The following is a 25986-nucleotide window of genomic DNA, read 5'->3' as shown; positions in this document are numbered from 1 at the left end:
TCGCATTTGTATATGCAGTTAATGGTAAATGGTAAATGGCCTGTATTTATATAGCGCTTTTCTAGTCCCTAAGGACCCCAAAGCGCTTTACATATCCAGTCATCCACCCATTCACGCACACATTCACACACTGGTGACAGCAAGCTACATTGTAGCCACAGCCACCCTGGGCGCACTGACAGAGGCGAGGCTGCCGGACACTGGCGCCACCGGGCCCTCTGACCACCACCAGTAGGCAACGGGTGAAGTGTCTTGCCCAAGGACACAACGACCGAGGCTGTCCAAGCTGGGGCTCGAACCGGCAACCTTCCGATTACAAGGCGAACTCCCAACTCTTGAGCCACGATCGCCATTGGCCATTGGCAACACAATTCCTCCACTGTTTGTGTTCCCACACATACATTATGCAGACCACTGTGTCAGAGATGGACCAGTAGGAAGTGGAAATAAATCAGGATGGGTGCAAGAAACAGATTTCCTCATCTTTCTGAAGCACTTTGCAAACCACACCAAGGTAAGCCATGATAAAAAGTAATGGAATTTCCATGCTGGTGAACAACTACATTTTTTCAGCTTCATTGTTATGTTCAAAATTGGTGCAAGAGTTGTAGGTTATAATGCCCACTGAGCCAATGAGGCCAAACTCAAGGAAGACCAACCAAAATGAATGAAATATTCAGTTGCAGAAAATTCCATAATTTGTCTTTTTTGGGGGGTTGGAATATGTTCAAAAGCTAGATTTCTGCATTCTGTCACACACACACACACAGCTACATAAATGGCTCTAAGTGCATTCATGTGTTGAATAAACAAAGATTACATGTTAATGTTTTGTTAGTACCCTTATTTCATTGTGTTACATTTCACCCCAGGATATGTTACAACTAACCCAGACTATGGGGTTAATTGTAACATTTCACTCTTCGTGTTTGAGACCATACCATGCAATGGGTAATTGTGCTGCAGAGAAAATAGCTGCACTATTTAATAGCAGAGACATGTAAATACTTTGCATTACATTTTGAATCCACTACCTTAAGTTTGATGAGTTTAACTGCAAAGCAGATAATGCTATTACAAATTGAAATAAAGTAGAAAAACTTACTTTTTGGCATATAAATTACTTTTTTTCGTGTTAAATTGTCTGTGTTTGACAAAATATGCTGATTTTTCACATGTGATAGCAGAACTGAGTTGGGCATGCACAGGATGAGTCACATCATTTGAAACTTAGCCCTGATTGGAGAAATTGGAAGTGTTACAACTGACCCACGTTATAACTATCCCCGGTCTCCCCTAATAATTATTTTATAGAAGAAAGCTGCAGCGCTAATTTCAAACAGATGAACACTTTGAATATGAGACAGGATAATACCACAAAAACCCAGCATTTATTACTGGCTGAGCCTAATTAAACTGATGTTATGCTTAGATGTCAACAAATGCATCGGTGGAGGTTCTCCATCCTTTCTTTGAGTCAGACCAGTGATCGACATTCAGTTTGAAACCACAAATGGGGTTGGGTAGGTTAATTCAGCAGCAAAATTACTTCTGCTTACCTATCCATTTTGATCAAATTTGGTTAAATTATACACACTAAATCTGTAAAACCAAATACTTATTTAATTCTGATTACAACAGCTTAATATTTCAAAACCGGAGGTTTCTTCCTGTTAAAAGGGAGGTTTTCCTCCCAAGTATTGCCCCACTAAGTGCTTGGTCATAGGGAATCGTCTGCTTGTTGGGATGGCCAATACTTCAGAGCAGCCATTGCCAAAGAATACTGCAGTCCACTTGAAAAAAATAAAAAAACAAAAAAACCCTGAGGCCCACCGAATCTTAAATCTTCACTCTGATCAAAATACAAGATAAAGTGATGAATTTCCTTGAGAATTTAATTAGAAAAACATCAACATCATAGGCTGTTGGTTATAAATTGTTAAAGCAACCCAATCATATGCTAAGTGATAAGAGCAATGTGTGACCCACTAGCCAATGGGACACAAAAGTAAATTTAACTTAAAGTAACATCCTCCTATTAACAGTTTTAATTCACTTTTATATAAATCAATGAATGTATATAAATATGAAATTGTACATACTTGTAATTTCAAACTGCAGATTTGCACCTCACACTTTGGGAGCCCCTGCTATAAGGGGAACCCCCCAACCCTGAAAAAACCCTATATGATTTTGAACTTGGGCACAACTTGGGTGTAGGCCCAGTAAGTAATCACTGTGTTCAAGTTTCACTGTTATAAGAGGAGCAGCAATGTGGATTATGGAGGGATCAATGGGCGGACATCTTACCATTGCATAGCTTCATCAGTCTTTGCTACATCACGTTAACACAGACAATTTAAATACAACTTACTGTCTTATGTCACGATGAATAAACCAATATGAACTAAATGTTGTTTGTAATTCTTAAAAAATACATGCAAAGGCCTTTGACACATGGCCTGAGGAAATTCAATGTCACTTCTAGAATCAAGTCTTTTAGTATCTTCCACATATCCCGCTTTGCACACTGATGCTACAAATAGAATGAAACCTCAATACTTCAACTGTTTTGCTCTAACCGCTGGGTAAATTTTAATAGTTAAAATTATATAGTTACATCTTCGATTATTTAGTACTTCATTTTTGTTTAAAGACACAAGCTTTAAAAAGAGATCCTGAAATTCCTCATAAAATGCTGTGAATGCAAACTACTCTTCGTGTATTCAGCTGCTAGTTAGAAGCAGCTGTATGCCGGCCTGTTTTCAATGGTACCCTGTGAAGTACCTATGATCTCAAAGAGGACCCAAAAACAGCACTGTTGGTATAGATAGTATTGCGAATGAGTATCTAATTCAAAAGTAATTTTCTTAGTAACGATTACCTTCCGAATATTGATTTTTTTGTGACAACCCTGAAGGGATCCTACCTTCCCAAACACAAACATGAGCACGTCGGCAGTGTTTCAGGTAGGTCTCAAAATTTGTGGCCATCTGAACTTATAAAAGTCTAATAAAAATAGTGCTTACGGTGTTCCTTTCTTCAGTTTAAATTCCCCACAATCAAATTAGGACATACTGGTTAGTAAAATGTGCAAAGACCCAAATAACTTCTCTAAAATCAGTCTGATCCAGGGTGGAATTTGGCCTTTGCTTAAAGAAAAGCTACTCCACTTTATATTACATTAAATAAACAGAAACAGCCACTGTGGGGAAAAACATTACATTTACAGAAAATTAGAATATTAACCTTTGGTTTAAGTTAGTGAGCTGATAACCAGCTTTATGTGACCTTTTATCCTGATGTTGGTAAGTGATGATGAAAAGTGCCCTGGGTATGTTGAACTTTCCCTGTAGTATAGGGCCCTGCTCTCAATGGGCATGTATTGCTGCATTTGTTTTCCCCTAGGTGGTAGAGCAGGTCACCTACTATTCGGAAGGTTGGTGGCTAGACCAGTCTGTGTGCTAAATATCAGTGGGCAAGAGTCTAACCCCAAGTTGCTCTTCCATGAATCAACTGGAGTATGAATGCGTGTGTGTGTTACAAAGCACTTATGTAGAAAGAGCATTAAAAAAAAAAAAACATTGCTCATGTGAATGAGGCAAGTTGTGTAAAGCGCTTTGAGCGCTCAGAGTAGAAAAGCACTGTAAAAGTACCGGTCCATTTAAATGTATTCTTTTTTGTATTCGGTGTTTGGCCTGTATTTCAAGTGCATCTCTAAATCTTAACATACACACAAAAAGACAAACAAACAACTCCCAATTTAAACGGTTTTATTAATCCAAAAGTGTAGAATTTATGCCACCAGAGCAGAAGCTGTAGAGGACTCACTGTAAACAGAAAGGGGAAAAAAACATTAGTAAACAAAAACCTTTGACTTAAAAACAAAAACCCATTAAATCTTCATATATATTTTTTTTAGGGGAACAAGTATAACCATCTCTTTCCTATTACTCACTCATGATTTTTACTTTGTTGTAATTATTTCTTTATATTCAAAATTAAGTTCATGTTGGCCACATAAATTACAACCTGCTTAAAACACCACATGTGCAAACCTACAAAACTACAGCTGAATAAAAAGGACCAAGTTGTCTTTTTAGAACATCAATGTGTCCATCCACACTAAACCACACATGTACACAAATAGTTTCACTGTGTGAAGGGGACTGGCAGAGACTGCACCAAGTAGCTGCTCTGCTAATTTACCTCCAGTTTTTCTCTAGCACAACAGAAATATCAATACTCCTAATAAACAATGAGGAGCATGACAATGAATTGTGCACTTACATGTATACACTTAGTGAACATTACAATACAGTTAAACGATTAGTGTTGTAATAAAAACTACCATTTGTGACAATTTTTTTTGATAACAAACAGGTAACCGACATGCAAAAATTTAATTTTCCGATCCAAATAACAAGAAAAGCATCTCCAAAGCATCACAGATACATACTACTTCCAGTTGGGGGCCAGTACTCTCTTGGTCTTGTAGTAACGGGCCAGCCTGTGGATCCTGCTCTCAATGAGAATCAGGCGGAACTTGGCATCCTTGTCCTGCAAATATAACAACAACGTGTTGCATTCAATTCCCATTATATTTCAAATTGCTTGCATTCCAAAGAATAAAAATCCTTTAAACTGTTGATGACAACATCAAAATTACATTTTTAATTTTACATGGAAAACAAACTTATCTTCCAAGTTATGCTATAGGATCTTGTTCCAGGTCATTGGCCTAGCTTTGCTGTACCTTTCTGTTTCTCTCCAGGTGCTTCCTGACCGCCACAGCCTTCTTGATGAGGTGGTACAGATCCTCTGGCAGGTCAGGGGCCAGACCCTTGGACTTGAGGATCCTCAGAATTTTGTTGCCAGTGACAAAACGTACTTGGGCAACACCGTGGGAGTCCCTCAGAATAACACCTAGAAAGGTTTATAGACATGATAAAACTGAAACAGGCATGGGATTTTGCCAACAAATTAAGTTTTGCATAAATCTGCCAAAACAGTCTTAAAACAGATTAAAAAAATTCCAGAGAAATGAAGACTGCATATTGATTCAAAAGCAAAACTAAAATTTTTTCAAAGTGAGTAAATTGTGTTTCCTGGATTTATGTAACACAAGTGGCATCTGGCTAATGTAATTTTCCTAAACAGAGAAAGAGTTGAAGTTTTCTCTGAATGGCATCACATTTTTTTGTCACTGATGACAAGTCATTTTATTCAATGATTGTTTGCACAGTAAGATAAGTTGGCAATAATCTTTGTAGGACTTTTCCAAACGTTTTGATTTGACATGAGTTTCTGTGGACCCTTGAGGCCTGTAGCTATCAGTCAATAGGAAAATGTATACCTGCTCCATCTCGTCTTTACTTTACTCACAATACAGACAATCTATCCTAATTTGTAAATATCAGAGAAAACAACATACACTTCTTATTGTATTATAATGGCTTAGAATGACAGTGTAAAAACTTAAGACTAGACAGTGTGTAATACATCTGGTTTACATTGCACTGAAGCTCAGAGGACAAAGAACAACAAGAACATGATAACAGCAACCCCAACGTTTACAATTATGAGAAATTCTGAATTAAAAATTACTGCAGAAATTTAGCATAATGGTATCAACATCATGGTCAGCCAAATATCTGGAAGGGCATCTAGCACAAGTAATGTGCAGCCAAACGTTTTTAAACTGCTCAGCAATATCTGAGTCTGCCAAAAGTTGTGAACTGAACTGTGGTGATCTTCAATTATTATAGTCATGTCATGTAATTAATCTCAACATCTGCATGTTGCAGGGAAGAAAACCTAAACTAGCACTTACCAATCTGGGAAGGAGTCAGACCCTTCTTGGCCAGCTTGAAGATCTGCTCTTTGACATCATCAGATGTGAGCTTCAGCCACTACAAAAATGGGGGACGGTATTAAAATAAAGGACGCGTGTTCAAAAAATGTGCAATAATCACTTCGCTTTAGCGAAATATAATGAATGTGTACTCACAGTGGGAACACTGCGCCTGTAAGGCAGAGCTGACTGGGACAAGCCCTTTCTGTAAGCGAGAAACAAAATCCCGTTAGTAGTGAGAACTTGACAGTTTGGTCAGAACAACGCAAAAACTATAGTCAAGTCAACAGGGGAAAAAACGTTAGGCCGGGTTATGCTCGCTTCATACTAGTGCTGGCTTACCGATCATGAATCTTAACTAAATGATCAGTTCACAGTAAATTAACTTTATCAGTAAGAAGAAACACGCGTGACTTAAACTTTGCAAGTTATACATTTATATGCAACATGATGTACAACTCGGGGAGTTAAAATCGTTTCGATGCGCAAATGTGCTAACTTGGCTACCACAAGCTAGCTAAAGGAGGATGTCGACTGACTGTGTGCATGTAAGTCAATTTCTCACTTTTAGGTTGAATCCCAGATTTCATTTTTGACCCCAGTCAGCCACAACATGTTTAGAAACTATCTCCTGCAAACAAAACCAGTCTACAGAAGGAAAATACCAACTTTAAAAGACAAAAAGAGAGCTCACCCGGGAGCGTGCATGCGACCCATGATGGCGGTAGAGGAAGAGAGGCCGCACACGCGACAGAAAATGGTATTTTGCGCCTGCGTCGGAAATGACGCAATGACGTAGACCGGAGTTTTGTTGACGCTACCTGACGTCAACAAAACTACCCTAGCTCAGCTTTTTAGTATCTCCCTCATTCTTCTTCAGTCTGACTGAATACTTGAGTTTGTAATAGCTGAACAACGATACCTTGTAAAGGACGCTAATTTTTATCACACTGAAACCGCTTTAGTTAGCGCCATTTTTTCTCAATTGAAGAAACTGGCCACTGACATGTGAGCGGAATTTGTGGGACACCAAGCTCAGTATACATTGTGGAGGTAAACACAGACAGTGGTCCACCGCAACATACGATTTTTTCGTAAAATAGCTTCTCTTCATATCTGCAGAAATTAAGGTATTTCTCATCCAGCTGTAGTGTTATGTAGTACTGTGCAAAAATAAAACGGGAAATGGGAGCAGTAATTTAATGAAACGAGGGAACACACATGGAAATCCAGAATATAAGGCTGAAATAGAGTCTGTACAATTTCAAAGAGTATTTGTTGATCACCTCTATTCTTCACGGCAGCCTGAATTCTTGAGCAAGCTTTCTTGTAAATTCAAATATCTTCAGAAATAACTCCAGGCCTCTTGAAGGACACATCCTTTGGAATTTAACTGCCTTTTGTTCTGTTCTCTGTGAAGATGATCCCTGCTTCAATAACATTGAGATCTGAGTGCTGTGGAAATGCGAATGCCAGTCCATGACCAATGGATTGGAAGTGTGTTAGGGATCATTATGTTGAAAATGATGCTGTTGCCAATCAGATGATTTTCAGCTGGTATTACATGGTGGATGAAAGCCCCCACAATGTTTTAGAAATGGGTCACTGTTGTAACTCTTTTCTGACCTTCTCCATAAATAATGACAATGACTTAAACCAGTCATTTGAATTTAGATTCAACACACAAAGATCTTTTGCCACTGATTTTCAGTGCAGTTTGTAATTTGCAATACTTTCCCTTCATTTCTCTTAATGGCTGTAAACCCTTACATTGAAACCATTTCTCAAGAAAACAGATGTACTCCCAGATTCTTTATCAGTTATTAGATTATTTCTTTTCTTTCCAGTTTAAAGAATACCGTTTACAGATGTTTATCTGCACGTTTCCAGGTTTTCTCAAAGTATCCATAACCATGACAAGATATGCCAAGTTTCTGGTTAATAGTCCTTTAGGAATCAGCTTGTTGGAGGAAAAATACTATTTTACGCCTGTCAAACTGAGTGATCTTTGGCAATTTGCATACATTCAAATGAAGTAATGTGAGCAAAATACATGCAAATAAGACGATGGAAAATTGGTTCTTGTTCAATATGTAGATACCATACTGGTTTCCATTTTTATGCTTGAATGACTCACAGGTCAGAGTTAAGTAGCTTAAACACAAAAATTCTCAGAAGATGGTTTGGTACAAAGACTGGATTCAAATTGAGGGAAAGAGCAGGCAACATCCAAATAAAAACTTGAAAAAGCCACTCAGGAAGCCTGAAGAATTATTGTTCAAGAACAATTAAAGAAAAAATATATAATAGAAAGGTCTCTTGGGAGCAAAATATAAAGAAATTAGGGGGTAGCTCAAGACATTTGCACAGTACTGTACCTAACTTGCGGGCAAAAAAATTGAAACAATAGAATCAGTAAGCAGGTTTGTGTAATCTACCTTCAAACAAATTTCACACAAAGACCACAATTTTGACACATACGTTCCAAAAACATTTAATTTGCTTTAAGAAAGAAGGATTACAGTACACACTGATCCATTCAGGCAAGAGGTCACCAATTAGGAATAAATAACTGGCCATGTTAATACAAACTATGCTTCCTTTCTTTGTACAGCTGCTAAAAGAACAAATGAAGCCACTAATAATCATAACATGACGTTGTCTTATGGATCTCTAAAAAACTTTTTAGAAACATTTATCTTAATTTCTTTATTAAACATTAACAACAACTTTAGATTCATAGTTAGGCAAGTAGAGAAGAAAGCAGCTAATCTCATGCTCACGATTCCTGTTCCCTTTTTGTGAAGACGTTTTAAGGTAAAGTTGTCCTTTCAGTATCTGATTTGTGTCGTTTTGCCAAAGCATTCCCTCAACTAAATGTCACAAAACCTGACTTGTTCTGGACTTCACTGGCAGCTATTACCATCCAGTGACTCATGGCATTGTTACACCAGTATTAGGCACTAGGGGTGAGTGTGGCATTGCTGCCCAAAGGTGAAACAGCCTCAGGTCCAGACTCCAGAAGTAACTCAGTTCCTGACTTGTGGTTTTGAACCATCTGAAGAACGCACCAAACAGACTACCAATCAGTGTCTTCAAACAATCATAATCTTCAACCCGAGCAAGTATAAAAGCATGTTCTGAAGCTTATTATACAAATTCCCCTTTTAAGGTGTGCTGTGTGAAAACAGTCAAGTAATACCACGAGTGAAAGACCTAGTATTGTGCATTTAGTGGCATTCCACTGTCACAAAAAAGGTTGCACTCCCACACTTAGACCTGCTGTGGAAGAACTACTGATATAGCTTTATAGAATATAGATTTTTCTTTAATAAGGACATCACATTGTTAATAAAATATAACCTGTAATAAGGCCATGTTGAGCGTGAGCACAAACAAAGGCACCTTGATGAAAGTGTGGTTTGATTTACTGTCCTTTTCATTACTTTTGGCACATTTTTGGGGAATATTAAGGTCATGGTTGATTTCCTGGCGCTCTGCTCTAACCCAGAGGTATCTGCTACAAAGCAGGAAACCCTGATGCCTCCTATTTGTCTATATAGAAAATAAACAAGGAAAATGTCAAAACAAGCCCCTTTTCTATTACTTAAAAAATAAATGTGTCAGCCTATATATACTCTTCTGAAAGTAAGCCGTTTTGGTCCTCTAATATCAAAATGTACAAAACGTTACAGCTCTTTGTTACACTTTAGGAAAACTGAGACAAAAGGAGGAGATTGTTTGTCACAAAAACAATCTTGATTAGCTGTAGAGGGAAGAAAAAAAGAAATGGTGAAGAATGAAGACCAGGCTCCCCCGTTTGAAGATTTGTGAATTAGCCCGAACGATCGCCCTTTGAGGGCACGTCTGAAGGAGTTTTTCACACATTCACGTCATATGGGAATAACCTCAGTGGCAACATAATTACATGCAACCTCATGGTAAAATTCAGCAGAATGTTGTTGCTCGTGGTATATGTTTGTCAGCAATGAGAACATAAGTATTCTTCTTATGAAATCTTAAGAATACTAATTACAACACAATTCATGTGGAAGAAATAGTTAATTTGGTTTAATAGATTTGAAAGTAAAATATTGCAGATTATTACTGAACGATCTGAATGGTAGGAAATTCATCCATAAAAGAAAAGAAGGAAAAGAAAGAGCAGTGCTGAAGTGAACTGAAAGCTGAGGTGACCACCATTTTCAAGTAAGCATCTGCTGCATTTCCCATATGATTTGAATGCAGCGCTGTTTTTTGTTTGTTTTTTGCTTGAAGAGGCAGAGTCAGAACTGTTGCTTCGGCAGAGGGAGGTGGGCAGGGGTTAGAAGTATGGAACGGCCGTTAGTTTGTACCACTTGACCGTCTCGTTGCTGAGGTCAAAGTCTTTGAGCCTGAGCGTAATGCCACCCAGGAAGTAGTTCTCACGCAGCGACTCAGCACTGAGCACGCTCAGCTGCAGCTCCCGAAGGCCCAGAGTTTCTTTGCTGTAGCCGCTGTACACCAGCTGTGGAAGAAGAGAATGGAAAAGTTAGCAAAGTGAGTGTCTTTAGGCAGCTGACCATGAAGTTCTTGGATTTCAGTACCTCAGTAGAACATCTTCATATCAAAAATAAATCTGTAAATATCAAAATAGTCTAACATTTTTACGATCATGGTTCTTAACAATGCCATACTAGATAATAAATATAGCTTATAGTATTTCCTAACCATCTCATTGAAGGTAGGATTCCTGGTTTTCCTTGAGATCTTTGTCTTGCGTTTGGAAGTCTTGTGTGGATCTGGAAGCAGGTAAGTCTTCACATACGGGTTGGGATCTGTTCCATCTTCAGAAACCTGACAGGAAAGAGACGGGTTAATTGTATGACAACAGAGAGAAATAGAAAAAGAATGAAATGACATGAACGGATCAAAACAGTATTTTAAAATATATATTTAATTCTTGAAGCCTACCAGGTCTCTGATGTGCATGACCATGATGAATAGAGTACTATTCCTGTAGGAGATTGACAGCTTCACTTCTCCTTCCACCCGACCAGAAGTGGGACTCAGTGGAGGCTCTGCAACAGTCACACGCCACACATAACTCTCATGAATCTGGATGCATGCAAATGCATTTTAAAATGCATATGCATTTGAAATTTTTATTCAATGAACCATTAAATATTTTTGCCTACAAACTCAGAGTGACTTGACAAACTGGTAAATTACTTGTCGATATTTATAAACAGTACATGGCTTAATGATAGCACAGTAATGAAAGCAAAAGCACAAACAATGTCAAGAAAATGACAAACAGTAAATGGAAATGAAAAGTGATGGTATTTACCAGGTGCTTTGGCCATGGCATCCACACCTTCTGTCTTGTCATCCCGCGCAATTGGATGAAAGAATGTGTAGATCAGGTCACACTAGAAGAAGACCAGAAAGACTGAAAATCTATTCCTGATTACTATCATTCCAGTATACGGAGTGTGTTTGTTTGTGTGTGTGCATACCTGGGTAACCTCTGTGGAGCTTCTCATCAGGTTGTGGACATAGTTATTGAGCTCCAGCTTCCTCTTGGCTGCTACTTCTTTAATTTGGCTTCGGCCAAGCACCATTTTGCTGGGGAAACTAGAGAAAAAGAGAAGCAAGGTATGATTAGCCGATCTACTTTACAGAATCTGATGTAACACTTAGACCGGCAGTCACAACACTGATTACAAAAACAAAACAAAACACCAATTCATTATTAGGCTTACAGCAGGATGGCATTTTGGGAGTGTTAGCGAAGATTGCATCATCTCCAAAACATGATAATTAACTGGCCAGTTCACTATCTTACAGGTTTTAATTAGATTGATGACATTGTTGGATGATAAGGGAGTAAGCGGGTGGTGACAAAACTACCTTGGCAGCTTCCAGAGAGGGAAGAGGATAGTCAGTTTATTGTGGAGCTCTTGAAACTCGTCAAAAGTGCGGAAGACAAACTGTGGCTCATTCTGACCTTCCCTCAGGAGTCTCACCACATAGATCTGCACAGAGCGGAGAAACAGCCAGTTTACAGTTTGGGCAAAATCCAGTATGAGACGAAAAAGGAAAATCGAAAACAAAATGAGACTTCACTGGTGCTCACATAGTGCTTGTCTGGGTTATATCTCTTCTGAAAGGAGAAGATGGAGGCGTGGACGATGCGTCCCTCTTGTTTCAGAGTATATGTCTTCGGGGAGAAAGAGAGGATTGGCTCGTCATTGGCCGGCAGACCAGAGAATCGTAGCTGGGCAAGGTTGTGGATGAAGAAGTTGAACTTGGTGGCCACACTTCCTAGACTGGACTCTATGAGCCTGGGACAGTTAGAAAATAAGGGGAGGAAATCTGCATTAGATCAGGTGAAAATGAAACTAAATATTTAACATGCCAAAGACACAATTTTTAACTATGCTCCCTTGACCTTTGGCTATGTGAAGAAATAAACATTCAAAGCACATTTCCAGTTTCAATCCAGTCTGACTGGTCTTTCAAAAAACAAGCATGCCTTGTTCTGGTTGTACTTTTGTTGTGTTGTTGCATAGCGAGATAGCAGCTATTCCTGTTTTGCTCCTAATCATGTACTGCCACCTGGTGGACTTTTAGTATCTGACATCATAAACTGTACACTAAAGTATATCTTGCTACAAAACCTGCCACGTAGAGTGGAATGAATCAGAGAAAAGTATTAAAGTTGAACAAAAATGTGCTAAAAACCCCCCCCCAAACAATAAACATGTCAAAATGTTTTTAGTTTTGTTTTTTGGACTGGAGGAGAAAGATGTTAATACATTTACCTGGTAAAGAAGATGGTGGCTTCAGCATCTGTGTTGTGTGGCTGCAGTGCATCAAACACATACTTTAAATCTTGAGAGCCGGTCAGCTCTGGGAGACCTGATGACATCATCTACAACAGACAGAGAAACACATGCCTGATATTTGAGGTGAATACCACTTGGTGACTTTTTTTGAGTTATCTGAAGTAGTTTTCTGCATGTTGGCCCACTTATTACTCAGAACTTTCTAACTCTGCTGTGTGTTCAGTTTGGAATATGTGCTTACTGGTGCTGCTTAATTGCACCGACAGGTGTGTCTACTATTTTGTTTGTCCAATGTATAATCAGCGAGGTCAGGCAAAGAATCAGTATAATTCAGTTCAGTTCAGTGACACCAAGACTGTCTCCGTTAGAAATGCAATAAACAGAAGTCTTTTCACTTAAGCAGAGCCTCTAAGTTTATTGCACACAAATTTCTAGGACAGAGAGGCGTTGATTTATTATGAATGCTCTTGGTTTGCATATCTTGTTATTTTGGCTCTTGCAGGTGTAAAAGAAAACAAGGTGACAAAAAGGAGGCCAATACCAGTAATAGGGACAGATGAAGATGTTAAATGGCACAGTCAGCAGTACAAAAGTACAAGAACAAAACTCGTTTTACCATCAATGTGTGTATGAACAGCTAGAGTGCTATGTACTATGCACATGTGTGTATGTACTCGGGCTTGTTTGTTTTGTTTTCTCTCTCACCAGTGACAACAAGTTAAGGAAAAGCCCGGAGTTCTTGCGGATGAGGTTGTAGGCTTGGCAACACAGGTCCACAAACAGCTGGAAGCGGCTGGTGGGCCGCTCGCCTCCGTTAATGACGTACGCCATGTCAGAGGTCAGAACAAACGGAGCTCGGTCTCTGATGGGAAAAAAGGGTGGAGACAAGATTTGACATCAGCTTCTCATAAAAGAGCAAAAAGTTTTTCATCACTTGTTTAAACCTCTGGGAAAACATGGCCTAAATTGACATCCTCCCTCACGTAAAACACTAAAAAAGGAGTATGTATGAATTAATACATAAATAAATAAATGAATGTATAAACATTTCAGCAAGAAAATGTTCCAAGGCCAAAAATAGAAGAGTGTAGTTGTAACAGAGCCAACCTGGACACGGTGTGAAAATCTCAGTTAAGAATCAGGTCATGACTGAAAACACACATTAATCTTACTGTGCTCAAAGTCATTATCCTCTGCTCCTGAAATACAGTCACCCACAAAGGAATTGTGGGGCCTTTGAGCACAGGGATGTACTCTAATATCTTACTATGCACAAAGTCTTCGGTGGGGTAGGTATATAATTTTTCGGGATTTGTTTGTTTTTTCACCTCATTTTGGGTGCTTGACATACCTTTCATCCATAAAAGTGAAGATCACACTTTTTAAATTGTTCGTGACAACTTAACACATTAGTTCTAAAGGCACTCAAAACAAACAACAACCAAAAAACACCTGTGTGCTGTGGGAGTCCCCTGGGAACTACGAGGGTTGTAAATCAATCATATCACTACGGCACACCTTCAAAACTTGATAGCGCGACAAAGCATCCTTTATCTATAGCAATTTCACACTTGCATCCATGATACATGTGAGATTTGATCATCACCTCTTGAAGCTGCCAAACATCTGGGCATGGCCCAGGAATTTGCCAAAGTCGATGTGAAACATGTGACCAGTGGAGCGCAGCATGATATTATCATTATGACGATCACAGATGCCAAGCACGTAGGTTGCAACACAGCATCCAGCACAAGAGTAGATGAAGTTCTCCGAAGCCTAAAGGAGAGGAGAAAAGGGTATTTTAAGCATGGCTAAATAAAGCGAGTACTGCAATGAAATTAAAAAAAAAAAAAAAAGGTTGCATGTTTGGATTAAGGATTCACATTTATAAGGGTCAAAGGTCAAACAGACTAACAAGTGCTTTAAATTTCATGAGAATATGTATCACCTTCTCATACTCATCCTCAGCGGGGTTGTACTTGCGAAGCCATTCTGCCAGTGGTTTGTCCTTAAAAGATCCTGTCACGCCGTACTCCACCTGGATCTTTCTGAGGGTGTCAGAAGAAGGCACCAACTCTACCATACCTACACAACAGCAAATCTTTTATTAACACTACACTGGCTATATAGTATATTTAACTGTAAATGTGGTAATTGGTTTACTCAACAAATTAGCTACATGGCAGGAATGCTTTCTAATAATGCTAGGAGCAATTTCAGATTAAACAGACAAAAAGGTGTAGGAGTATTTTTAGTACACATGTGTGCTTGGTTTGTAAATGGATATTTAAAGCCGACTGACGGGAGTGTGTCTTTATGTGCTTGTCTGTTACCTTTGTCCTTGCCAGTGGAGATGCATTTGAAATTTACAATGCGGAGGTCTAGACCCTCCTGCAGCCAGATTCGGTCCATGATGCGAATCATCTGCAGAGCCAGCATGTCCTGCCTCAGGTCTTCTCCGACCTGATGCATGCAGGTAGATCAAGAGAGAGCTAGTTTATACACACATAGGGAATCTTTTCTACTCTGTGCAATAAGTCTTTACAAAATTTGTCAATCAGAGAATCCTTAGCACTCCATTTTTTAGTTCAGTATAGTATTTATTTAAATACCTTGCACTGTTTCTTACAGTAAGCACACTATACACAAGAGTAATTACATATTATTTTTACCCATTTTTATTTTATTGAGGCACTTTAATTATCAAATCATTTGTTTTGTTATTCTTTTTCTGTTGAGATATTTAATTTTTTAAAAATACATTATTTTGTTTTTTTATTAAGCCACTTCATTTTGCATTTGTTGTTTGAGTAAACTGTATCTATCAATTACTGGCTGGTTTAAACTTCAGCCACCAGGGGGTGCAGTGTTCATATCAAGACTATGTAAACAGTTACATGTTTGTGTGCTACTGTGGGCTCCACTCATAAAACATGGAAACATGCATGAAAGACACACTCGAACCTGTTCTCAGGCGTTGTTTGACTTGCTGATCAGTGTACTCATTTTCAGCATTTTACATTGGGCGTGTGTGATTGTGTGTCTGCGCATACACTACCTTGAACATAACATTGATCTCTTCTCCCAAGGGGTCGGCGTTGACCAATGCCAGTTTGAGGGGAACAGCGTTGGAGTTGAAGAAGGAACAGGCCTACACACAAACAGCAATATCCTCTGCATTACATCACACTGTTATGTTGTCTTCCGAGACACATCCCAAAGTGATTTAGTGATTAGTGATTTCTCTACGGTTTTGATTTATTCGAGGATGTTTTTAAACCTGCATGTTACTCGGAAAAGACAGCCTGTGAACATTTAGCATTTTCTGAAATGTTATCATCCAGTAACTTCAGCAGGATAAACAAAGTAATGACTTTGAATAATGTAAGGACACTTATATATTAATTTTTTTTTTAATTGTGAAAAATCATGCCTGCATAAATCATACAAGCTATATAAAAGGTACAGCAAGGTTTTGATTAAGGCTCACAGGATGGGGGCTCACACTGGCAGCTGTCATTTTTGTCGTGGTTTGTAGTTGATACCATTAGAGAAAGTAGCTGTAGCATTTCTTAATACAAGCTACATTTACCAGTGCTAGAAAGCTTTATTGTGCAGTGGTTGGTGGAAGAGAGTGGCTACAATTAGTCCGGTTCAGGACTTCTTCATCAAATCATAATGTGCACAGTAGTACATTTTGTCCTTTTTGCATTCAAGAGGACAGAAAATGTTAACAAAGACCAAACTTTGAGAGCCATGGATGTAAAACTTAATATAAATTTATATTTAATTGCAAATTAACTTATAGCTGGCAAAGCTGAAAGCTAAAATGTGCAGATGGAGGCAGGCAGCATGAGTCACCAAATGTAATCCTTTGTGTCTCATCTCTCACAATTCCCATTGTGCCAAGCAGTGATCCTCCTCTTACTTAGAAGAGTACAGCATTTACAGAAGTATAAATACATCATTTAGGGGATCTCATTAACCATGATAACCATCTCTGTAATATTTTGGAACATTTGTTCACATGCTTTATATTTTGTTCAAGTTGTAACTTAAGAAGCTCATTTCTTCAATTGTTTGAACTGAAACATTTACAGCAGCAAAATTCAGTTGAGGTTTTCTTCTATTCCTGCTCTGTGGTTGGTTCCATTAAACGATTATTTTATTTATTCTCTACACTTGATAATTTTGTCATCAGATATAGTCAGTATAGTGTAAAAGGTCTGCTGAGCTGGATACAATTTTAAACAACGCATAGTTAATGCATAGAGCGCAATCCTTTTTCTTCAGGTACAGCTAATGGTTTCAGATAATTGTTTAACTGTGTTTGTGTGTGTTACCTTAATGTTTAGCTCCTTTGCCACCAGACTGGGGCTGAGGGGCAGTCGGCAGCTGTTCCTCTGAAAGAAGTTCTGAATGTTTTCAAGGCCCTCCTGGAGTGCAACCTAACAAACGCAAACATGCAGATAGGTAAATACACATACACGTTTAGAAAGGACATTCTACATGGCCTTTAACACACGCACGAACACACATGTGCACATGCTAACCTGTCGTGTAGATCCACCAGCCTGTCGGACCCTCTCAGCAACGGCTCCCAGCAGCGTGACCAAGTGAGTCTGCTTCTCCAGCTCTGCCCTCAGCCTGGCTCCGCACAGACACAGCAGGACACCCAGCACCCGCTCATAGCGCGGTCCCCAGGTGGAATCTTGCACAGCATCCTTTAGCAGCCTGCAACCATTGTAGATATGGTGATGACCACTTTTTAAAATACATTTTCTTCACATCTATCACATGATTTCTCATATACATGTTCTTAAAGTCTTTAGGATTGTAATTTTTATTTATTTTTTGGCTGTACACTTACCAATAGAGGTAGTGTGCTATGTTTATGTTGCCTTGTGCTCTGGACAGCAAGAACATGACGAGGGCGTTTTTTAGGTGACACTCAAACTTTATTGCCTGGTGGGCATATGAGGAAACAAAAAACAGACTTTGAATTTTAACTGAAGGAATTGTGAGTGAGCACATGAGAAAAAGAATTTTAATAAAGAGGGAATAAATTGATTTAAAGTGGATGTAAAGCACATATTTTAGTGCAGACCTTTGTACATATAGCTATACCTGTACGAGCTGTGGCAGGTAGTCAGCCAGCTGATCATCGCTGCTCTTCTCAATCCAACTAACAGCCACGCTTCTCACCTCAGTATCTGCAAACCTACACAAACATACATTACAATGAGAGATGGGAGACAACGCACACATTCTATCCTCCTTTATACAAGTAAGGAATTTTTGTATTTGTAAAAATCTGTGTGTGTCTAAGTACTGAGCTCACGCCGTACTTTGAGTCAAGTAGCTCCAGCGCTGTTACGGGGGGCAGGGTGGGCCAGTGGTGCAGCAGGGAGTGAATATGAGCCATGCTGGCCCAGTCCCAGCTGGGCGCACTGGCCAGTACCTTAGGGAGGCTGCTGGGGTGGTCCCTCCGACAGTGGAGCCTATGGTCCCACAGCAGCTGGTGGTCTGCTCGCTTCAGCCTGGGGACAAAGGAGGAGGGGGGGGGGGGGGGGGGGGGGGGGGGGGGAGATATGTCTAAATGCTGTTTACATAAAATTAAAAGAAAGACTTCAACTCAAAAGTTTTTGAGTTACACACGTGTTTAAAAAGATTTGGTCATGACATCTCAAAACTCAGAAATCTCAAAATTATTAAAGACTCAAAAGTGATATTTAAAACAGAGACTGGGCCCTTTCAGCAGAATCCTACATAATGCAAAGCGAGCAATAAAATCTCTATAGTTGCAATGCACGTTTAAACAGGAAACTGAACACAAATTGGAAGGACTTCCTCCTTTTATGGTTACATATCTGTCGCATGTTTCACTAAGGTCGACTGCTAGTCCCTGAAAGACAACTAAATCACTTTTTGATGCTCTGCTTTAAACCCAAATCCTGGAGATTACTCCCCCCCTCCCCCCCTGACCCCTCAAATAAAAAACTCCAACTTGTACCTGACCCCGACCTTCCAGTAGTAAATAACAATTAAACTGCCTGCTTCATGGAGTAAAGGAGTGTTGCACACACAAAAAAGACAGCTCCCGCTAAATAAGCACTGATGTGGCTCCACAAGCCCTGTGTCCACAGAGGCTACAGAAATGAATGGACAGGACAGCAAACAGGCGGTGAGAGCCCAGTGAGAGAGAGCTCTGGGTTAAAGTGCCGGTTGAGTCTCGCGGATGTTGGCAGCGTGGAGAGGAGATTTGGCTGGCAGCAGGCATAAGAGAGCATTTAACTGGGCCCGTAGCAGCTGGATGAACACAGACACGCTGGAGCAGACAACAGAGAGGCATGTACTGGGAACTGTGGCTGGCAAAGTCAGCAGCATCTTTTTAAAATCCCTTCTTAAATCTATTAAGTCTAATGGATTTTAGGTGGCCTGAAAGAAAGCCAAAAAGCTGCCTGCTTAATGGGAGACTTAACTAGAAATACTCTTTCTGTGCATATCTTTTTAAACTCTCATAACCCCAAGCACTGCAAGTCTAGTACAAGCCTAACTGGCATCAAAAGGGCAACGATTAGAATTTGAAAGCGTATACATTAAATTTGATGAGGTGAATTCTATTACAAAGACTGCCTTACACATCCTATTTATAAGCTTTAGAGTCATTTATCCATTTGCATGAAAAGAAAAAAAAAACAAGGAAAAAATTAATAAAAAGAATATTGGGTTTTGTTGGATTTTGGACATATGAAGACAAAATAATTACAAAAATTGAGAAGTTATTAAATGCAGTAGTTGCTTTGAGCCTCTTGAATAACATCTGTTACGTGCATCAGGCTGAGTAACTCCAAGACTCGCTCTCTAGTGGTTTTAACTGATATCAGTGCTTTTATTTGACACCGCAAAATGCTGATACATTAACTGTTAAATACTTCTGAATTCTGCATTACAATCTTTCCCTTATACTTTAGAAAAACACAGGGAATAATCTCCTACCCAAAATTGGAAGCTCGGCTGCAAATTTTCTCCAGTTTTCGTCGGAGGTCAGGGTCCAGCTCCTCCAGTGTGTGGGGCTCAGGGCTGGGGGCTTCTTTGGGTCCAACATACAAAACATCCACTGGTGAGTTGGGGAAGTTCACCTGAAGGTAACAAAAAAACACCAGAGCAGGGCTCAGTTTATTAATAGGACTAAATTTTTAAGCGGAAAGAAATTTTGAATCAAGGTGTACAGCAACCTCACATATTTCTGCAGAGGAACTTGCACACCAGTATCTACTTGTCTTTTAAAGATATTCTCAACAAGCAAAAGCTGAAGATGTCTGCAATCACCAGGAAAGCTACAAAGTGTCTGTTGATGTTTAGGGGTCCAATACTTTAGGCAGTCATTGCCGGCAACAGATTTTCTACTAAACGTGATGATCCTGTTTGACTTAAAATGTGTCCAGTTGGTTGTAAACAACTACAGATGTACTATATGTTAATCCAACACACTGTTCTTTGTATTTGATGTAAAATGACTTAGTTCAGCATCATGAACAGCAGTGCTAATACCAATCATATGCAATCATGTTTCCAAAGAACATTTGTGATAAAAAAAAAGATAAAATAAATAAGATGTAATGATTTGCACTACAAAGAAAATACATCAAAAATGGAAACTTAAAAAAAAAGAAAGAAAAAAGATAGTTGGGAAGAAGTCTGCACTAATGTTGTTGCCAACCTGCAGTACGATTCTTTCTGTTGGTACCCTCTTGCGGCTGCCTGCAGAGCTGGCAGCAGCGGCTGCTCCCTGGGCAGACGTCCACAGACACAACAGTCGGGTGCCCCTAGCAAGCACTCTGCAAAAACAGTCGGCAATAAACAACAAGAGCAAGCAATCCTAAGAAGAATGGCAAGAATATAAAGTTTTATGATCCTTTAATGTTAATTTCTGGCTTGCTAATTTTTTTTATATTTTTTGTTTTAGAGATTCAAAAAAGTAAAAGTTCCTTTACTTTCATTGATTACTTTTAGTGATTAAAATAACATGTAATAATACAGAACGTGTGATAACTAATATGAACATACTAGGTAAAATAAGTGAAAAACATTAAAACATAGGTACAGCCTTTACCGGCTGCTCTTCTTTCCTCACCGTCTGAAATCAAAGAGTGGCATTGAGACCTTGCCCAGCAGCTCTGGGGCTTTCCTTTGCTTGTTTGAGTCTGGGGAGCCACTGGCATTCTGATTCAGCACCCCAAACAGAGCCAGGCTCAGTATGGACTCCAGTGGGAGCACAGCTACTGCTATGGGGAAATTGATCCTTGGACAGACAAAAAGCAGTGTCAGCAGCATGGACAGACAATAATATTACATTATTGTTTGAAAAAACAGAGAAAGAAAGTGAATTGAGTACACTGAAAAGGAAAGACTTACAGTTCATCCCATTTGATGTGGTAGAAGAAGCTCTTATACGTGCCCACTCTCTTGGACTGGACTGGTTTAAACAAGTTCTTGCCATTGTGGGTGAGGGAACACACCAGGAAGTACTTCTCGTAACTGAAACAACCCCAGAAAACGTGTGGTTATTTGTCCACAACTAACTGCATATTCTACTGAACACAGAAAACATTGGGCAAAACACGGAGTTCTATCTAGTAGAACTCTAGTAGTCTGTTGATGGCATGTTGCTAGAATAAAGGTATAAAAAAAAAGTCATCCAGTATTTAATTTTTCACACAGGTCTGTTTTCAAAAAGTGATTTCCACACGTGCACCAGAGCATGTCTTTTCTACCTAACAGAGAGAATGTAAATTTGAATGGCAATGATTGAAATTGAAGGTGTCGAGTGGATGCCACATGTCCTGTCTCCAACACAATCTAATTGGCGTTTTCAGTAATGACCTTGAGTCTGATGCAGACCATATTCTGTTGTATACTAAATAAATAAAATATACATGTAAATAAAAGAAAACTGATAATGTATTTTCACTACAATCAGCCTGATCTGCTGCTCAGAGCCATCTGTGCTGGCAGCTCTACCACTAGCCGTGGTGTCTCAATATGCTGGCTTCTACTGACACTCCAGATGGAGGACATGCTAGCAACAACAATGCCAAACGCTCAGCTTCAGTAAGGCAGCACTGGTATAACACCACAACACAAACATACTTAGCCACTAATCTGGGACCAGAAATATTGGAATCACTGTGTCCCTCTGCTATAAATATTTTTGGAGGGATCCTCGGAATAACTGTCACTGCAGCAATGTTTGGTGCTGGCTTAAAACAGCTGCTGGAAGAGGCCAAACCAGAGTAAACAGGCCTGTTATTAGACAGTTCCTCTCTTTATAAAAGGCCTAAACGGATGACCAGAAAATTACTATTGAAGGCACACTGCAACAATCCAAAATGATAGATTAAAAACTCTTCCAGTCTTACTGTCAGGGTTACAGCTCCTTTTTTCTTTGATAAGAGCATACAAATTCTTTTCAGATCTTTAGAGATCCTAACGTGGAGGGGGCTTGTCAGAAACGCCCTGATGCTGTTCACCAATGCGTGACAGAGCTGGGAACAGAAAATTCGGTTCAACTGTGTTCCAGACGCACTGAAACTGGACACTGGCATGGAAAAATAAGACACGGGGAGCAACACCAGTGCCATTTGTTTAGTAGAAGAAAACAAGACATTCTGTGACAGTACAGTTTAAGTGACTACTGCTTATTCTGGCACCAATGAAATATGCTCCTCATTCCTAGCTGCTAAACAAATTGTTACTCTATAACACCACATTTGTTGAATCTTATATTGCTATTTGCTAAAAGAGAATTTATCGCTTCTTTGTTCTTGTAAGCATTGCATGCACCTGCAAAATGAAGCAATTATAACTTCAAACTGCTTTCCACCACCTTCTGTCTTTCTTTGATCTTATCTTGCATAAGTAAAACTGGGTGAAGTGTGGGTGGTACTAATAATACCAAGCAAGTGGGTGATTGTTCATCCATTTGTTCTTACCTAAAAGTTTTAATTATCCTACAGGAAAGAATAAAGTTGTTCAAAACAGCAGCCTTGATAAGGTTTGGTAGAAAATAAAATGTTTTGTTGCAACAAACTTTCAACTTCAGGTTTCATGTGGCTTTCAGCTGTATGCACAAATGACCAGCAACTGGATTATAACAAAGAAAATGCAGATGAAAATGAGAGATCTGTACTTTGTAAAGTGTGACCTACTGTATCAGCAAGCAGGAGTTAGTTTGTTACAAACACCCAAAACATGTAGATTTAATAGGTGTCCCGCATAAATATAATCACCCCACCCAGTATGTTTATATTCAGATCTGCATTCATCCACTGACTGCTTACCTGCTGACCCAGTTGGCTGGTATGCCGTGCAAGGCAAACAGTGTGAACTGAAGGTGGTCTGTGGTGCCAGAAGCTTCTTTGCTTCTCTTCACTTCCACAGCGTCTCCATCGGTAACCTGGGGCAATGGAGGGGAGTGGAAGGAGGAGGATGGAGAGGAGAAGGAGCGCAGGTAGAGCTTGGCCAGGTCATAGATGGCCTGTGTTAGCAACGCCATGCTTTCCTCCACAGGACTGGTGAGACCTGTGGATCCATGTTAGGTCAATATGTTATTAACAATGCATCTACAGCTCACTGTTGCAGTGTATTATAGATGGGAGAGCAAACACAGTACATGATTTTAACTTCATTTTCCTTAGACTGCAAATAATTTGCCAAAATTGTAACACTTTTCAACAAAAGCTGTTTCATCGTAAGGGGTGACAAAGAACTTTGAGCTGAGCTGTTTGAGTCTCACTGTATATTATTTATAGAACTTACCATTTGATGACTGGCCAGATGATGTCAATCCCATCTAGAAAGGAAAGCATGTTGGTCTTAGAAAGGCAAATGAAACTAAGCAATGGTATGAATGAGCTAGCGTGTGTGTGTGTGTGTGTGTGTGTGTGAAGTATATATGAAGAACGAACCATGGGTGAGCGTGTCCTGGGTAAATTGACAGAGTGTCTTAGTCTTTTGACTGCCTCTGTGATGGCTTGGGTCTCCACCTCATCTAAAGCACAGCACATGTTCTTTACAGTCTGCACCAGCCGATCCACTGTCTTATACTGGGTACTCTAAACAGAGACACAGAGCAGGTTAGTACAGCAACAAACTTCTGCATGCTAAAATTGCATCATTTAGTAAACATTATTTCGTTCTGGAGAAGGTAGCTCAAACACATCTTGAAGCACTCATCAGCAACATGCCAGTTTTAGGGTTGTATTGTCTCACTCCCCCATTCAGGCTGCATTCAATTAACTCACAACAACAAGCAATGGCTGAAAAACATTTTTGTAGAAAACTGCCTTCCAAGAATGACCTGGTTTACTAACACGCATTTCAACAGACACAAAAATGGGCAGGGAATTTGAAAACAATGTTTGGGGTATTTTACGACATTATTAGTTTTTATTAGACTAAACTTTGAATTTTTTTTTTTTTTAAACAAACTACCATCCTAATCATTTAACAATATTTTCTCTAATTGCACGTACCTCATTCTGTAGACAGATGTTGACTTGATTGTGATAGCCTTCCAAATAATCAGCCAGACCTTGTCTTCATGAAGAGACACAGATATTAGGCGTGATCAAACAGTTCTTGAATCAGAGACATTGAAAAAGACACAAAAAAATCCCCCTCCAAAAACAGATGAACCTCATGTGATTTAAATTTGGCGAATCCCTCCATCAAGACAATCTTCTTGCTGACTTTTGCTTTTAGTGCAGCTGCCATTTCTAGATCGCTCTGTGAACATTCTGCTTGTGTGTCCCTCCACTGTTTTAAAACCATTACCTTTCAACTTAATTTCCATTTTGGGGAACGTGATGAAGTAGTAGGGATACAAGTCTGGTGAGCAAGATGGGACAACTGTGCTTATGTGGCAAAAAAACAAGAAAAAAACAAAACAAAAATCATATTTGTTTTCAATGAGTCATGTTTGACAAGTGCTATAGTTCTTCTCCCTTAGACACCTCAGGAAATTACATAGGCAACATCATCACAGTGCTGCCTTCTTCTCTTTGAATGAAAGCTGCTGAAAAGTGCTCCATTCAGAGCTGGGGACTAAATTTTCAACACCATTTGATGAATGTATATTTGCTCTTGGCATACATTTGAGAACCAGAGTGCAGAATGGCAGAGTGCACAGTAAAAAAGGGGTGAGAAAGAGACTCCCAGGGAGCAGTCTAAAAATAGCAGCAGCAGTGGAAGCCACCCAGAGGAGAAGTAGACTTTGAAAGAAAGCCAAATTAATATCAGGTAGAGTTTATGTTTCTTCTGGGGGTTTTTTAAAGGCAGGCTTCAATTATTTTTTTAATCACATCTAACTTTTCTGGAAAGAGCCAAGAGAGGATTTAAAATAAGTAAAATAACAGTAGGAGTGAAAATACAGGACTAATCATCAACTGAAAATGGAATACTAAGTCTGCTTGTTCTGAAGTTGTTTGTGACATTTCTAACTAATGTAGGATGCTCAGACCTTGTGACATTCTCCTTAAAAGGCCTCTCCACCAGGCCCAGGTGCTTCTCTAAGTTTATGGTAGACTTGTCATCTTCTGCCTAAGTAAAAGAAGGAAAACAGCAACAGTCTATCAACCAAAAGTATATCAGTCAAAACACGATTTTACCATATGAAGACTGCATGTTGTTGGTTTTCAGGAGTGGGTAAGGAGCCCATATGATAGGATGACAGAGTAACTCACAGTGCGTGCCAAGTCCCTTCTCATAGTTGAGTGAGAGAGCAGTTGTAATGTGATCTCATTCTCCCACTTCCTGCAGTTCTGAACGTACTCATGGCTGCCCAGGCTGTGTTTACTGTGGCACGTAGTGACAGATAAAAAGGGTTTAAATCAAAAAAGAAAAGAAAAAACAAACAATTATATGTTAATATTATAGAGCAATTGTTGAAAACATTTTAAAGGAAGGTTTTATCAGAAAGGGGTTAACCCACTGATGGTGTATACATTTCTCTAAAAGACAAAATAATATTTGCTTATATTTGTGCCTATTTTTAGCAAATGGGCCATTCAATGAAAACAAAATCAATCATTGCCAGTAACAGAGTTACAGACCCTCGAAGAATAATTTCATCCCAGAGGTGGGATGAAATTTTGCACTTTTTTTTCCCCAGCATTTTTTAACCACGATAATTTCTTAACTACAGAAGATAGACATATTTAATGTTCAGGGCTAAAAAACATTTGTAAGCTCTGTTAAAAACAAAATAAATAAATCAGTATTTTTATACTCGCAGTGTCA

The 25986-nt window shown here is 39.3% G+C and overlaps 2 protein-coding genes and 1 non-coding gene across 4 annotated transcripts in view; all 3 read right to left on the bottom strand.

The window, feature by feature from the left end:
- Nucleotides 1–3756: 3756 nt before the first annotated feature.
- rps13 (ribosomal protein S13) lies at nt 3757–6633 on the bottom strand. Its single transcript, XM_085462547.1, has 6 exons — nt 6549–6633; nt 6011–6059; nt 5834–5912; nt 4757–4926; nt 4460–4560; nt 3757–3830 (listed from the first exon to the last, which is right to left on the bottom strand). Exons 1-6 carry the CDS (start codon nt 6569–6571, stop codon nt 3797–3799), a joined length of 456 nt encoding a protein of 151 aa, XP_085318673.1. The 5' UTR covers nt 6572–6633; the 3' UTR covers nt 3757–3796.
- LOC146705025 (small nucleolar RNA SNORA19) lies at nt 4154–4286 on the bottom strand. The gene has a single exon (XR_014921817.1). It is a non-coding gene; the product is annotated as a small nucleolar RNA SNORA19 (small nucleolar RNA).
- Nucleotides 6634–8332: 1699 nt separating the features above from the next.
- Nucleotides 8333–25986, bottom strand: part of pik3c2a (phosphatidylinositol-4-phosphate 3-kinase, catalytic subunit type 2 alpha) — a 41559-nt gene continuing 23905 nt past the window's right edge. For both annotated transcript variants that reach the window (XM_085462545.1, XM_085462546.1), the window contains exons 6-33: nt 25431–25542; nt 25208–25287; nt 24222–24285; nt 23655–23801; nt 23506–23539; nt 23028–23268; nt 21103–21225; nt 20822–20989; nt 20408–20525; nt 19684–19826; nt 18033–18224; nt 17812–17905; nt 17555–17649; nt 17238–17418; nt 17028–17132; nt 15743–15835; nt 15018–15147; nt 14633–14769; nt 14291–14460; nt 13390–13546; nt 12661–12770; nt 11973–12180; nt 11747–11871; nt 11353–11470; nt 11184–11265; nt 10808–10914; nt 10565–10690; nt 8333–10361 (exon numbers count right to left, since the gene is read on the bottom strand). In XM_085462545.1, the coding sequence (XP_085318671.1) occupies nt 10179–10361; nt 10565–10690; nt 10808–10914; nt 11184–11265; nt 11353–11470; nt 11747–11871; nt 11973–12180; nt 12661–12770; nt 13390–13546; nt 14291–14460; nt 14633–14769; nt 15018–15147; nt 15743–15835; nt 17028–17132; nt 17238–17418; nt 17555–17649; nt 17812–17905; nt 18033–18224; nt 19684–19826; nt 20408–20525; nt 20822–20989; nt 21103–21225; nt 23028–23268; nt 23506–23539; nt 23655–23801; nt 24222–24285; nt 25208–25287; nt 25431–25542 (3643 nt within the window). In that variant the 3' untranslated portion in view covers nt 8333–10178. The remainder of the gene's footprint in view (nt 10362–10564; nt 10691–10807; nt 10915–11183; nt 11266–11352; nt 11471–11746; nt 11872–11972; nt 12181–12660; nt 12771–13389; nt 13547–14290; nt 14461–14632; nt 14770–15017; nt 15148–15742; nt 15836–17027; nt 17133–17237; nt 17419–17554; nt 17650–17811; nt 17906–18032; nt 18225–19683; nt 19827–20407; nt 20526–20821; nt 20990–21102; nt 21226–23027; nt 23269–23505; nt 23540–23654; nt 23802–24221; nt 24286–25207; nt 25288–25430; nt 25543–25986) is intronic.

The sequence above is a fragment of the Copadichromis virginalis genome, linkage group LG7 (genome assembly GCF_057382275.1).
Source record: "Copadichromis virginalis isolate Kocher_CV1m ecotype Utaka linkage group LG7, C_Virginalis_male_GT1.1, whole genome shotgun sequence".
In the NCBI taxonomy this organism is placed as follows: domain Eukaryota; kingdom Metazoa; phylum Chordata; class Actinopteri; order Cichliformes; family Cichlidae; genus Copadichromis; species Copadichromis virginalis.
The sequence above is the reverse complement of the archived record's forward strand: the minus strand, read 5'-3'. Positions and strand labels throughout refer to the sequence as shown.